The sequence below is a fragment of the Struthio camelus genome, chromosome 18, assembly GCF_040807025.1.
Source record: "Struthio camelus isolate bStrCam1 chromosome 18, bStrCam1.hap1, whole genome shotgun sequence".
Classification (NCBI taxonomy): Eukaryota; Metazoa; Chordata; class Aves; order Struthioniformes; family Struthionidae; genus Struthio; species Struthio camelus.
The window spans coordinates 12,263,537-12,278,535 of NC_090959.1; the positions used below are offsets into that span (position 1 = coordinate 12,263,537).

The 14,999-nt window shown below is 38.0% G+C and overlaps 1 protein-coding gene across 5 annotated transcripts in view; it reads right to left on the bottom strand.

The window, feature by feature from the left end:
- Positions 1-4,496: 4,496 nt before the first annotated feature.
- The window catches only part of LOC104150028 (uncharacterized), an 88,333-nt gene continuing 77,830 nt past the window's right edge, over positions 4,497-14,999 (bottom strand). For 2 of the 5 annotated variants that reach the window (XM_068912451.1, XM_068912450.1), the window contains 5 exons: positions 13,848-13,977; positions 13,685-13,717; positions 11,495-11,598; positions 10,244-10,327; positions 4,497-7,888 (listed from right to left, as the gene is read on the bottom strand). In XM_068912451.1, the coding sequence (XP_068768552.1) occupies positions 7,784-7,888; positions 10,244-10,327; positions 11,495-11,598; positions 13,685-13,717; positions 13,848-13,977 (456 nt within the window). In that variant the 3' untranslated portion in view covers positions 4,497-7,783. The remainder of the gene's footprint in view (positions 7,889-10,243; positions 10,328-11,494; positions 11,599-13,684; positions 13,718-13,847; positions 13,978-14,999) is intronic. The other 3 variants (XM_068912449.1, XM_068912454.1, XM_068912453.1) reach the window with 2 other exon arrangements.

The following is a 14,999-nucleotide window of genomic DNA, read 5'->3' on the forward strand; positions in this document are numbered from 1 at the left end:
TTTTAATCTGAAAAGTGTGGCAGCAGCATGGAAGGTAAAACACATTCCCTATACGTCTTGCAAAGCTTGTCTATTAATCCAAAAGGTAAACTTTCATAATTGTTTATGACTAGCACTTTTCATTGCTATTATTTAGACACCCTTGTAAACGTATGTAATACCTTACAAATCATGCTGGCTGAATGCATCCTTGAAACAACGTATGTACAATCCAGTGTCAACCAAGACAACACCATTGAAGCTGATCAGCCAGCACAATGGGATACCTGCAGCATCGCAAGAGCTGAGTTAGAAGTCCTCCTTCAAATCCCCTCTAAACTTTGTTAGGAAGGCAGGTTCATCCAGAGGATCCGCAGCACTGTACAATTAACTATATTTAGTCTAGGATTCCTCGTGGCTGAACTGTAGCCACTTCTGGGATGAAAAAAGATCGAGTCTTTTAATAGTATTTTTCTGCTAAGTTTGAATAATTTCTTGGACATTTCACAGAGTAATTTTATCCAGACCTTTCTAGTTCTGTCCAAACAAAGCTGTCAAGAACAGTAAATATCGATTGTCTATCTTTATGCTAGTAAATGCTTTAAAAAGACACAAGGAAGAAAACAGTCAATTTATTTCCAACCCAAATCATTCTGTGATTCTGTGTGAAACACCTCTGTTTGAAACTCTTGTTCACTTTATTTTTTTTAATAAAGCTATGTAAATAAATACTAGGCAAGACAGAAAAAGACTAATATAGAAGCTCAAACACTAAGCACTTCTGAAGAGATTACAGCATTCGGTAATCACTCTGAGTTCAAACTACTCGACAGAGATGTCCTTCCCCGAGTCTCCCATTCCAGAAGTCTTCTCTTAATTAAATGTATGAACATGTAGTTTCCTGCTTCCCACCTTTATGCTTGTGAGCTAACCGTTACAGCTCTCAACACTAGAAGCTATGGGATTTTCAGCTTGAAATGTTGCCTCTCTTTAACCAAATAGCAAAATCTCACTGACTGCAGTGAGTTGAGCTTTCTCTCAATGGGTATTCAGAGCTTATCTACTGGATGACTTCATCAAGATGAATGCTAATGAGCAATTATCTGAGTCCCAAAGGATTCAGATTAAAAAAAAAAACCTGCAAAATAGAAGCTATTTTTCACATGCATTCCAGCACTTTAAGGAGAGCGTCAGAAACAGCCTTCATGGTAACCATCTGAGTGTCTCCGAACTCAGCTCATGGGTTACAGAAAGGGAAAGACAAATATATATGAAGGGCTTAGGCCCCTAAAACACATGCTGTGCATAGCTTTCAGGCATTTTGTTCCCAGAACTGGATCCAAAAAGCCAAGTAAAACCAGCACATTCATTGAGACCAGACACTGGTAGGTGCTCCGGTCTCCTTACAATCTATAGCCATGCCTTTCTCCTGAAGAAAGGTAGATCTGGGGTCTGGCCTCTGTACCAATGACTGCTCTTTATTTTAGTCAATAAGTCTTCAATGCAAAAATATATGAACCTTCCTTGAGATAGGGACTGGAACTTCGATCTCCTCCCTCCGCCTGACCATCCTAATCTCTAGACAGTCATATTCCACGTGCAACTCAATAACTCGACTGCTTTGCACAGCTGCATGGGGAAGAGGTGGGAGCAATTGGAATAAATCACAACTGTTTTCTAAATTTCATTCCCTGGAATGGCTGCATTGCACAGTATACTCCTACTGATGTGACTACAATTAGTCGTCTAAATGATACGTTCTGAGGGCCAGAAAAATGATAGTTAGCTTGGCACACAGAAGACTCCACATGGCTGTCTCATCAAGTGCAGCAAGAACTGTATTTTAACTTGGAGAGCATAGTCATCACAGCCGCTTTGTCCTTCCGTAGGGCAAGTTCAGTAAATCTATAATCAAAAAGATTTTGTTTGTTTTTAATTTTCTTAATCAGCTTAATTTCTGACAACAAAGTGAGACATCAGATCGTTTTAAATGGCAGGATTCCAAATCACAAAGTTCAATTTGAGCACTAATGACAGCAGCTTGGGATATTATCTGGGAATTATTTACTGGTTGAGAAAAGTTCCTGTTTTGAAAATGAGTCAAATAAATTCCTATTTATAATTACATCGTTTTAGGCCAAGTCCTATAGAGCTTATTCAGGAAAATTTCTATAAGCTTCAAAAAGAGTTTTGGTCTAAATATGCTCAACAGTATTTGAACTTTGGGGACAACAGCCTTTAGGGTTATTTTCTTTTTTAAGTTAAATGCTTATAAGTGAATGACATCACCATAGCATATATGACCAATTATTTATCCTTGTACAAATTAAGGAGTGTCAGATATTTATGCATCTATACACATTACATTTTTAAATTGCATGCAGAGACTTAATATCTACATCTGAAACCTTTTGTTTCAATCATCCTATTTGTAAAATGAGGTTAAAGAAATATTTACCTCGTAGTTTTCTGTTGTTTAATTACTGCCGACTGTCCTTGACTAAAATATTCTCAATGGGTAAAATTCATCCCTGGGCAAAGAGGCAGCAAGTGTAAGGCTTAAGCATGATTTGCACCCCCTGCAATCATCTTATTATATACCCAAAAAGGCGCAGTCAGCTCGCTAGATGTATCATGTTAGCTGCACTAACATGCCATGAAGTGAAATATAGACGTTCAACGCTAAAAAAATCCTACTTGCATGGAGTATTCATACCTGCATGAGTCTGAGTTTTCATTAAAAAGCTCTCCCTTTGTTGCTACTCCTGGAATAAAATAGACAGCTCAAGCTTTAGTATGGATAGTGACCAGCAACAGTGAAAAAATGAATATTTTAATTTACTTTAGTGAGAGAGTTTAATAGCTTAGCATTTTGGCAATCTGAAAATTTCTTTGGAATCAGGGAATGAAATCTTGCTTCTGCTAATACCCACAGCAAAACTTCCAGCGAGTGACGCAGGGCAGCATATCACCAAGAGCTTTCCGAGCCACCGTTTGAGTCAGAGCCCCTCAGCACTCCATCAAAGCAGCCCACAGTTTGAATTTTTTAATGCGTTCATCTTTAAGGTGAGCAGCTTGAAATTTGTTTGTGGTTCTTCTGAGTCATCATTAGCAGCAACTTCTTAAGCACAGGAATGAATATTTTCTAAGAATACTTTCAGGCTTTAGTTCTACAGTGAGTGCCCAACAGGTTCCCTTTTAGACACCCCATGTTTTTATTTTCTTTGTCTAATATAATTTTTCTCTTCTCCTACAGTTGGTGTTTGCATTTGAATGGCGTTAGATCAAGCTAAAAGACTAGCATACCTGCGTGACAGCAAAGCTTTTTACGCACAGAACACCTTCCAAGTGACAATAATTTTTATCTGTGCTGTCAGGACAAATTAGCAGGACCACCTTTCCTGTCGCCTGGTCTGCTGGCAGACCAAATAGGAAAGAAATAGGAAAGCTAGAAAGCAAAGTTCAGCCACCATCCTAGCAGTTACTTGCTTGTTTATTTTGTTGTTGTTGTTGTTATTGTTGATTTCATTTAGTTTGAATTTTTCCACTGAATCTAGTGTTGGATAATCTCAGCTTTTTACATCTGTTCTTTAGTTTGAGTAAGCTCTGGGAAATTTCTGCCTCTGGGGAAAACATTTGTATTTCAAACTGTAAATACTTGGAAAGCCCTTACAAGTGTTGGTACATGTGTAAGGCAGGCTCCTTTACGGCTTTAAGTCAAGTGACCCATACCTCTATGAGCTGCATTTCTTATGGTGTTTCTCAGAGCAGATTTGAATACACTGGCAGATGAATAAAGTCAGAGTTTCCTACAGTTGTTCTCTAATTCTGCAGCAGTTCTCTCAGTCAGTTTTTTGCTGGGGATAACTAATGCATAATGTGTGAATCTAAAATTACACTCTCTTTCTCTTGCCAAAGTACTATACATATGACCAGTACTATGCGTTTTAAGAAAACAAACTATCAAAACAGATTTCTATTTCATTTTTTAGCAAGAAGTTCTTTCACAGCTGAGTTGTCAAAAAAACAAAAAAATCAGTCTAGCATTTGACCCACAGCCTTATTTCAGATTAACGAAATCTTGAGACTAATTTTAGTGGGTATGAGACCCAGAACTACATTATATAACATTAAGTTTTCTTATGTCATAATATGCCAAATTTAACCTTTGGGGCTTTCTTAGGGCAACAAATAACCAGACTTAAAAATACTAAAGCTATTGTAAGTTGTTACTTGTAGAAATGCTGCCAATGGTATTAGTTTCCACAAAACAGGATACTAACCTGACGCTTTGGCTACAGGACTGCAGGATAAAACTGTCAGCATCTAAGGAAGAATTCTATAGAAATTATCTACAGGGAGATTTAGACTTTTAAAAAGCTAGGAATCTTTGCCTATATAAGTATAAATCTTAACAAATATTGAGGTGTGGCAATTAGCATTCTTTACAAATAAATACTATAAATACAATATATATTTATATTATACAATATATTTATATTATAATATAAATACAATGAATACAGCTGCAAAAATAAAATTCAAAAAAAAAAAAAGAAAAGAAAAAACTGAGCAGGGGAACAAGGTCTCTTTCTTTATTTTTATATATAAATCAGGAGGCCTCTAAAACTCACAGGCATTGAAGAAATGTCTTGTTTGAGAAAACTGAAACTCGTCTCCTCAGTAAGCTCCCACTCAATAGGAAATCTTCACCCTCTCTAAAGGAGCTAGAACTTCTTGCCAAGAAGGTACTTGGACATTAATTTTTTAAATTAATGCTCTAGGATATTCACACAAAGAAGTAGATATTGACTACTGTGTAGAATATATTTTTAATTGGAAGAGGCTATGCTAGCTGAGCTATAAAACAAGTACAAGCTGTTAGATATAATAATAGTGAAAAAAAGACTAGAGGAAAAAAGTGAGTCATGAAAAAAACCCTGTTTATTTAAAAGAGACTTCCCAGGACTCCTGAGCTAAGGTAAGAGTAGAAAAACATGAAGCTGATCATGACCATCACGAATGCTGTTCAGGGATGCAGGGATCTTGATACCATGGAAATGGCACTTGTATTCAGGATTATTTTACATGATTCACATATAAATGAAGGTGGCTCAGATTTTGGAGAGGAAATGCCACACATCCAGAAATGCAAGCGTTGTTTACAGTGCACATATATGCACTGCATAGTGCACTATAATATAGAGACACAAGAAAAATAGAGAGGAATTTAATTTTTCTCTTTCAAACAGAAAAGAGTGACCTAAGCTGCAGTTTCTGATACATATATAGATCCCATTGACTTCAGTGTCAACCTGATTTCAGCGTTCTGATGCCGACTTAAGAAAAATACAGCCACTGTGTTTTCTGTAAAATTAAACCCATGTATTTTTCTGTAACTACTTTTCTGTAAAACTAGTATCAGGGATACTAACTATTAGTATTAGGGATATAACAGATTGTTGAGAAGACAAAACAATGCACTTTCTGTAAAGTAGGTATTCAAGAGTTTACGGATGCCAGGTGCTAGGTACACAAGTGAGACAGACATTACAGGTTGAGGGGGCTATGTGTAACCTCTAAATATTTTTCTGCCTGCTTAAGTGCACACCCCTAATTCATGTAGCCTCTGCCTAACACTAAATGGTGTCCATATATAAGTAGGTGCCTGAAAATGATATTAAGCGTACTGAACACAGACTTTTTAGAGCCTCTTCCTCAAAGATCTTTTTAGAAATCCCCTGAGAGGAGGGATGGATTTAAAGCATAGAAACTAAGCAGAGAGGTCCATTGACATTCACAGGAGATGCTAGGTTTGTTTCTTACAAGATGCAGCTGGAAGAGCAGTTGCTTCTTTATTCATCAGTGCACTTTCTTAACATTTGATACCACCTCTTGAAGATATTTCCTTGCAATAATTGACCAGAAATGAAATGCCAGCCGGTGAGCACACCTTTCATCTCAAAGCAGTGGGTGGCCAGAGCACTCCTTTAAGAGGTGGATTATAAGGTTCAAGTCCTTTTCGTCAGGATTCCACATCTTGAGCGACTACTCGAATTAGAAGTGCAAACTCACATTTTAAAAGACCACTTATGATTCTTGCTTGCTTCTTTGAAGATACGTGCACCTACTCTAAGAAGCAGATGCGAGGTTCCAAAGGGAATGGAGCACCTAATGCCTGAAGGTGGGCAGAAGCTCGGCTGCATCCCCTTCCCTCAGCAGGTGTATTGTGATTGGTGTGAAATAGATCTCTCGCCTTTGCGATGGTGGCCCCACCATCCACAGGAACACTTTTCTTTATTTTAGCATAGGGGTCTGCTGTTAGTCACGGAGTATCAAAAGTTCTCTCTTAAGGGTCCAGGAGCAGCAGCTAGCTACAACCTTTAAAGTGCTGAGGCCAAGAAAAAGTCTTGGGCATTTGCATCTCTGCTTTCCAGACAGAACAGCCAGTGCATTGGTGCTTCTATATCTTTGGTGGTTGTCTTAAAGGGCTTTTACTGTCTAGAGTGACAGGGAACAAGCACTTAAAATTTAGGCATTGCAGCACCTGACTGGTGGTTGCCCGGGTTCTTCACTGGAGTCGTTTCTAAATACCTAGGTGCTCAGCACTGGCAACATTTGCAACAGCAAATGAAACGTTAGACGTAGAGAAATTTTATACGCCCGATGAGAGAGGGTTCTGATGATGTAACTTTTGGATTTAAGTATATCTAAGCCTTTCAGAGTTAGCCCTAACTCCTTTTAGCACTTAAGTCAGGGAGAGCGTTCAGCATTTCCATCAAAGTCCAAAACTTCTTGAGAATTGGGCTGTCAGATCTAAATTAAGTCAAGGAATACAGTTTGCCCCAAGTAACATTGTTTTCAGCATCGGTCGAGAAAATGCCAAATTTTATCAATGGCCTCACAGAGCTGTTTTCTACTTTCAAGGTTAAATACGTCCTTTTTTGTCTCTGCATTTATAGGCTTTCTTTTCCTTTCACATTTTTGAACTCCAGATAATTATTCTAATTTAAAACATGGAAAAGTTAACAAATACAACAGAAGTATTTTCTCTTTTAAAAAGTATGGATAATTATCTCCAGTATCCATTACTTAAATGCATCATGACAAGTTTTTATCTTGCCTCTCTGATATTGCTCTCTTCCTGCCAATGCAAATCTCATTTATTGATTGACTTCTGTAGTATTTTACCTGAATCCATGACATCAGCCATAAAAAAGCATTGCTTTATTGTACTTCTTTGGAGAAAAAAAAGGAAAAAAAAAAAAAAACAATCCAGCCAAACACTTCCTCGCTTACACATTAAAGCTGCATTGCTTTAACAGGAACATGAATTTTTGCTCAGTATTCTCCTCAGTGGGTAACAGCTCCCCATTTTATTATAAAACTTATGAAATATTATCTGAAAAATTACAGTAAAAACAGTGAAAAATTAGATCACCATGCAGAAATTTAGTCATTGAGAGTGACAGCTACAGCTCAGTCAGAAAATCACGTATCAAAGAAGAAGATTAGAAGAGAATTCATAATATGTCAGGAATGTCTCTGTTCCAAATACACAAGTATCTCAAGGTACAAAAGCACACATATTAAAAAAACGAGGACAAGGGTTATAGATCGTCTGCGATTCTACAGGTCAAGTACAACTTACAAAACTATATAGTATCAACTGAGTATCTCTTAAACTCAAAGTATACTGCTATAAAGATTATATACTACTATGTGGTACTTCATACTAGTAAAACTTTCAAACTTATTAACGTAAATGTTTCTTGCACTTCTCTTTATAAGAATTGTTTTGTCCTTATGGCATGACATCAACACAGGCCTTTCTAAACTCACAAATAAATGAAGATATCCATCCAAATAGTTCCTGAGAGTCTAGATCTTGTGGTTCACCAAACTTTACCTGTAAATTTGAAAGAGAAAGATATTTAACATTAATGCTACCCAGATAAGCTAAGCCATGTCCAAGATCTTAACAAAATGAAAGAGCAAGAAAAAGATTAAATGCCTTAATTATTATTACTAATTATTAACACATAATGCTAGGAGTTTTCCTCTCCTTATCTTTGGTCCATATCCAAGCAGTACGAGGTATTCCATATTACTGTCGTCTCTGATGTGGGTGTAGGTAGAATCTCACATCTTACACACTAACTGCATTAACTTTCAAGAATAACGTTCATATGTCGGCTATCTAAAACTCCTCAAAGTAAGGCTTAGAATTCACATTGACATTGAACGGTCTCTCCCTCACCTACACTCCTGAACATACCTCTCTCCTTGATTCCTTGGGCTGGCACTGGCACCAACCCATCATGAAAACGATTAGCCTTCAGCCACAACAGCCTGATCCAGCTGACCACGCAGCCACGAAAGGGCTAGCGAGCATTGGCCCAATGGATGCTGTGGGAGTACATGTCTCGGGGCAGGATATGCTCTTTCACTTTCAGTACCAATTTAGATCGACTTAAGCATGAAATCCTATTCCTACTTTAAGTAGCCAACCAAGGAAATTTAAAGCTGACTAAAAACTCCAGCCAGCTGAAAACCAAAACATCCTAGGCAACAGTGGCCCCTTTAGTTGTCATTAAATTATCTGAATGACCTCTTTCCTTTTTTTTTTTTTTTTTTGTCTCTATAGCTCAGTCTCTCTAGCTGAAGAAAAGAAAAATCAGTAAATCATGAAGCTTCCTGGCTATGCAGTTTGTTAGAGGAACCTCATTCATGAAAGAAAAATAGTACGTAAGGAAAATGGTTTATATACCCCGGTGGACATGGTAGCAGCATATCCAAATCAAAATGTTTTCATTCTTTGGCATTTTGTTTTGCAAATAACAACAACAGCAACCACCAAATATTTACAGGGAGGCAGACGCTGTTGGAGAAAAAAAAAATCTAATCCAAGAGAAAGTTTTTCAAAAAGACCTAAACAGTATTGGCATCAGACACACTCTACTATGAAATGTGTGAAAGGCAGTCACACTACAAAGTTCATTACTAGGAGAGGGATTCCTGCATTAACTAACATCACTTCTAAGTAATTTCTCCAGTTCTAGGACAGAAGACGATTTTTAGTACTAAATCTGTTGCTGGGGTTTGATTCAAGAGGTTTGTCATTGTTTTCATGGATTTCTCCTTAGTGAGATCAATGAGTTAAGGAACAGGAGGTGCCTGAAACTGCTTTCTAATCAACCAGTAGAAATCTAGAGAACAGCTCCAAATACTTCAATAAAAAGTTTTAAAAGGCATCTTGTGTTGCTACAAGTACTTATCTTGCCTCTAATTGAGAGCTATATTGTAATTGGAAGATACCGCTCTCCCAGGGCTCAATAGCAACATACTAGTATTTCAGTGTTTCAGATTGCAACTGAAAATATGGAAAGTTTTGGACAAGAAGTTATTGCTTATTCAGTTGATTAACATTTTCTAATATCTGTCATTATCTAAATACAGTCATCTGGACATCATCTAAAACGTTCTTATGAGTAAATCCTCTGTCTAGAGCTCAAAAAATACAGTAACAGAAACCACTCAGATATAATCTGGTCACAAAATCTTAACCTTATCCAGTGATACCTGATTAATAGTTTTGCATGTTGTACTCCTAATTGCACCTCTTGGGTGCTACAAGCCCTTGATCTTTGGCACGCCTCACCACTCACCCACCGTGTACCATCGGTTAAAACAGTAATGAGAGACATTTTCTGGTGCTAATGACCATCTGTGAGAAGTTGATGGCCCACAGCTATACCACAGGCAGTTATCCCCAATTTATTGTTAATTCTATGGAAGTGTCACATGTCAAGGTCATTATTGATTTTATAAGCAGAATAAAAAAATTACGAAGGTAAGCCCACAAATTTTTGTTTTATGAGCAACATGTTTTCCACGGCTATCTACAACATATTTCCAGATCAGATATCCAGCCCCAGGGAAGCTGCACTATTCCTTTCCAGTGCTCTTCAGATGATGCCTCAGCCTTTGATAACTCATCAGTAAAAGTAAAGTAAAGTATTGACTTTTTATTTGCATATCTATAAAGCAGCAAAAAGTATCTATTAGGGACTAGCATTGTTCAGAAGAAAAAAAAAGTCCTTTCTAAATGAGAGAAATGTATCAAAAGCCTAACATTAGAGAATAAGGAGGGCTGGGGAGGAAGCAACTATGTTAAAAGTTGAGGCAACTTCTGGCCACATGGAAAATGAAATCATCTTCAAATGCAAATAAGATGCAAATTGCATTTTAATATAATATGTACCAGTATGTCACTATAAAGCTTCTTCATTTCATCACATTTTTTTGACAGTAAGGATAGGTCTCCTTCATACTTCTGAATTAGATCCTGTAATAAAAATAAAACTTCTTAATTTAGCATAAGAGTGTAATATTAAAGCAAGTACGAAATAACAGCGAGAACAAGAAAACTCGAGGCAAAATTTCCATGTCACACAAATTTCACATTTCACAAAATTTAAGCACAGATCAAGCACATATATTTCCTTGCTAGCATAAAGCCATGAAATGCAAAAACCAAACATCAATATTAGAGAACTTTTCACAGTATCATCTAATAACACTACCTAAATCTATCAAAAATTTACAAAGTTAGAAGCACGATAAAGTGTTGATTTCCATGGCAATACATGTATCCTCATTTGGCATAACCTAAACCACTTGCATGCAACACAAACACTCCCAATTGCTATTTCTTAAGAAAGAGCCAGAAACAAGGCCCTAGAAACTTTAAAATAATAATTCTTAATCGTAGTTCCTTTGTAACATATTCATTTTACCCAACTCGCTATTTATTGAAGAAACATACTGTTGAGCTGCTCCAGGACAGAAAGGAACGTGCTGATTTAGCAGATGTCTACACCACCCAATGAAGCATAGCACAAAGATATTCAGGAAAGTAGACATGCTGGTAGAGGGGAATGCACTTCCTAGAAGCAGCTCTGTCCAGAGTCAGTGTAACTGTACTCTGGAGAGCACAGCTTCTTTACACCTGCGCTAACAAGTCCTCTCTTTGGCTCTGCTGACTCCTGACCAGAATTGGCTTGCCAACAGTTTGTTTCACTATTTTTCCATTGTGTCCATCGAGATCTGTCATTCGCATGGGCAGAATCCCCTTAGGCCCACCTATACTCACAATTTAGGCATGTTTTTGGATGATGTTTCTCTATACTATTTTCCCTGCTGTGTGAGGGAAGAGGAAGTTAATAAAATTCATATATGCTCTAAAACTGCTGTTGTTCCAAACTGTTTATTGTGGGTGATTGTGGGTCTATCTGTTCCTCATTCGTTCAAGCTCATTTTCCTGTAAAGCAAAAGGAGGTGTAGAAACTCTGCAAAGCCCTTCTCATGCTGCGTCTTGCGGTATGAGACGCTATCAGAGGTTACTTTCCATCTGAAATGTTCCCGAATCCCTTGTCAGGGCAGGATTCAGCACAAACCAAGCAGATTACTCACCTTTTATCTCCAGCCTACAATAACGTTGCGATAACATTACCTTTAGTTCCTTGCAGAACTGTGACTCCTGCGGTGTTGCCTTGATCGTCTTGGGTTTGATAAGCCGCCTGCACTGAGTAACATTTTCCAATTCTTTTTTTAAAACTAACAATGAAAGAGGAAGAAAGTGAGAAATTTCACCAGCATGCAGTTGTATTAAGGACTGCAAATGTTTAATGGAAAATTTAGAGGAATATGGGTCTATAGTGTGTTTATCTAGGAATATTAACTTGCTATTTTGAAATAGAAATCCTAGAAGAGGAATGAGTCTTATGGAAAAAATAGTGACATCACATACAACTGGAGAATAATGAAGAGGTCCGTATCTGGTTATGCAGCAGTCATAAATCTGACTTTTCCTAGCTTTTGAGCATTTGAATCAGCAGTGAAAATAACATTCATCTAACCTAAGTTTTTGTGCATAACTTTCAGCGTTCCTTTAAAGATAAAAGAACAAAAATTCTACTCTCTGTAACAGCAGGAAATCTTGTCACTTACCACTACAGCACTACACCAGACTGCTACCATGAGAGCTCTAACTGTATGAAATGGTTGGTGGAGAACTACTCCAGAGGTGGGATTCATCCTTGGATCAAAGGGTTCATTCCTGAACTGACCAAGGTTTCAATCTAGGATCTTCCTCCCTTCATACTTATGCAATACTTGCAGCAAATGAGCCCCAGGATGTGTCTCTGGGTCTACATGCTGAGAATTTGCAGGATTCATACCATCTCTTTCCTTCTCCGCCCTGGTGAATGGAGACAGTTTGGGACTCAAAGGAGTGATCTGCACTCGGTCCATCATGAATCCATGGAGGGAAGGGCCCAGTCGGTCTCCTCCAATTCCCATAACATAGCTCCTTTGATAGCTCCCAACAGTTTCTGGTGTTGCCTGTTGTACTACTTTAGCCATGACGTTACAAATCTGGCTTTAAAATATTTAGTGATTTTGAAATGCTACCAGTATTGTACCATATAAATGCTACCAAATAGGGCTACAAAGATGATTAGGGGACTGGAGCATCTCTCCTATGAAGACAGGCTGCGAGAGCTGGGCCTGTTCAGTCTGGAGAAGAGAAGACTGAGAGGCGATCTCATCAACGTGTACAAGTATCTGAAGGGGGAGTGTCAAGAGGATGAGGCCAGCCTCTTCTCCATGGTGCCCAGCAACAGGGCAAGAGGCAACGGGCAGAAACTGAACCACAGGAAGTTCCACCTGAACCTGAGAAAAAAGTTCTTCACTGTGAGGGTGACTGAGCTTTGGAACAGGTTGCCCAGAGAGGTGGTGGAGTCTCCTTCGCTGGAGATATTCAAAAGCCGTCTGGATGTGATCCTGGGCAATATGCTCTAGGTGACCCTGCTTGAGCAGGGAGGTTGGACTAGATGATCTCCAGAGGTCCCTTCCAACCTCAACCATTCTGTGATTTTCCCCAAAGAACACAAATAACTGAAGGGAAATAGTGATTTTTAGTTATTTATGTGTCCTAAGAAGTTGACCAGAATTTATTGGAACAAAATAAAAACACACTTCTTTAACCTCAAGCTAAATGCCTGGCTGACTACCAAAGGCCTAGCAAAACGGTGCAAAGGCTTTTCACACTGAAGGCTGAGAGCTACTGTCATTCTGATATATTATCAAAAGCTGAAATGGGATATACTGGTCCACGGTTACAGTCAATCCCCACGCCACATTTTCAAAATGGCAAGTTCTAAATGTCTCTAAAAGCCTACCTTACATTTGAACAACCTTATTCTGTTCTCTCCTATTGACTTCACTAGTGTTACATTCCTTTTAGAGACGGATATCAGTTTGGTTCAAAGTTCTTGAACTTCACTACTTAACTGTACTAAGTTTTCTCCTGCTGTATTGCCTGTACCTGGTGACTGCTTTCCAGCAGTAACTTTGACAGAGTACCTGTATTGCTTAATATCTGTAGTTTAATATAAATTCTATTTACCATGGGCAGTATATTTCTGATATTTCTAAACCACCTGGAAGCACTTTAATATTTGTTTTTTAAAATTCCTCACAGTAACATGGCTGGTTAAATATCACCATAGCAATACTTCACCTCAATATTTTGAACCTTTATCTCTCTTTACAAACTACAGAAGTGCAATGAAAACCTGTTCCAAATGACTGCACAACACATAAAAATCTTTCTCTGAATTTAAAAACCACATTTACATACCATCAACTTCAGCACTGAGTCCTTTCATGGAAGCTGGAAAGGAAAAAAAGGGGGAAAAGATGATAATAAATGTCATTCACACAGTGTGAAGATGGGAGTTTCCACGAAAGGACTGAGAGACTTAATTTTTTATTTCCCTCCATTTTTCCCTCCATCCTCTTACCGTCAGGAACAGCTTCAAATTCTGTCAGCTCCTGAGAAAATTTAGCCACGTCAGGCTCATGTAAGAAGATCTGTTCCACAAGGGCATGAAGCAAGGTGAACGTCCTCTCCTTACCTCGCAGCTGAGACAACTACAAATAGAATATAGCAATAATTGACAGATTGAGCTATTATACTTAAAAAGAAAGAAAAAGAAATAAAAAAAAAAAGAAACAGCAGGAGTGTTGATAGCTCCTAGGTAAATTTGACAAGGATAGAAAACACAATGGAATTAAACTTCTTTTCAATCTGCCATTTTGCAGACATTCTTGATTAAGATCAGCTTTATGCTTTCATATCCGCCGACCTTTCTTTTTTGCCTTTTTATTCACAGGGATTTTTTTTTAACTTCAGGTATCCTAATTGATTGCAACTGATTTTGGATCTCCAAACACAGTCATGTACCCCTTTCTACTTAAAACACTATGCTGTATTCATGTAGATAGTAAGGTTCCTTAATTGAATTTAGGAAGATGCTCTGAGGCAGAAAATGATTTTGTAGACATTTTTCATTATGATAGATGTGATATCACAGCCATTTAAAAAAAAATACAAGTTGTGTCTCACAATTGTCACTGGTATTATAAATCACTCACTCATATATTGAAGTCTCCAGATGGAAAAGATATCTTAGCAAAAAAATAAAACAAAACAAAGAAGATCTTCTCTCTTCTATCTACAGATCAAGCATAATTTTATAGCAGCCTTAAAGATTCCAGGTAGCTTAGGAAATTTGTATCCGTTTCTTATTTTTTTAGCATAGGAAGATCATGCTCTGCCACTGCTCGGTGGAGGAAAGGAAAAAATCCCTGTGCTCAGTGGCAACATTTTCTGATGGCAAATTCTGATGAGGAGGGGAAAGCCGTTGCCTTAAAGCTAATAGAAAACTCAGCCTAGTGTCATGCAAGTGGTGGGTCAGCTAAGACACAACTAAAGAACTAAGAGCTAAATGATGGTTTTTGAAGGGCGGATCTGTGTCAGGAAAGACAAAATATCAGAACAGCCATTTCCTCCCCTATTCAATCATCCGTCAGAGCACGCCTGCAGCTGGTGAGACTGAGGGAACTCTGACATGGCCAGCAGATTTTAACAGTTCTGCACACACATAATCCTG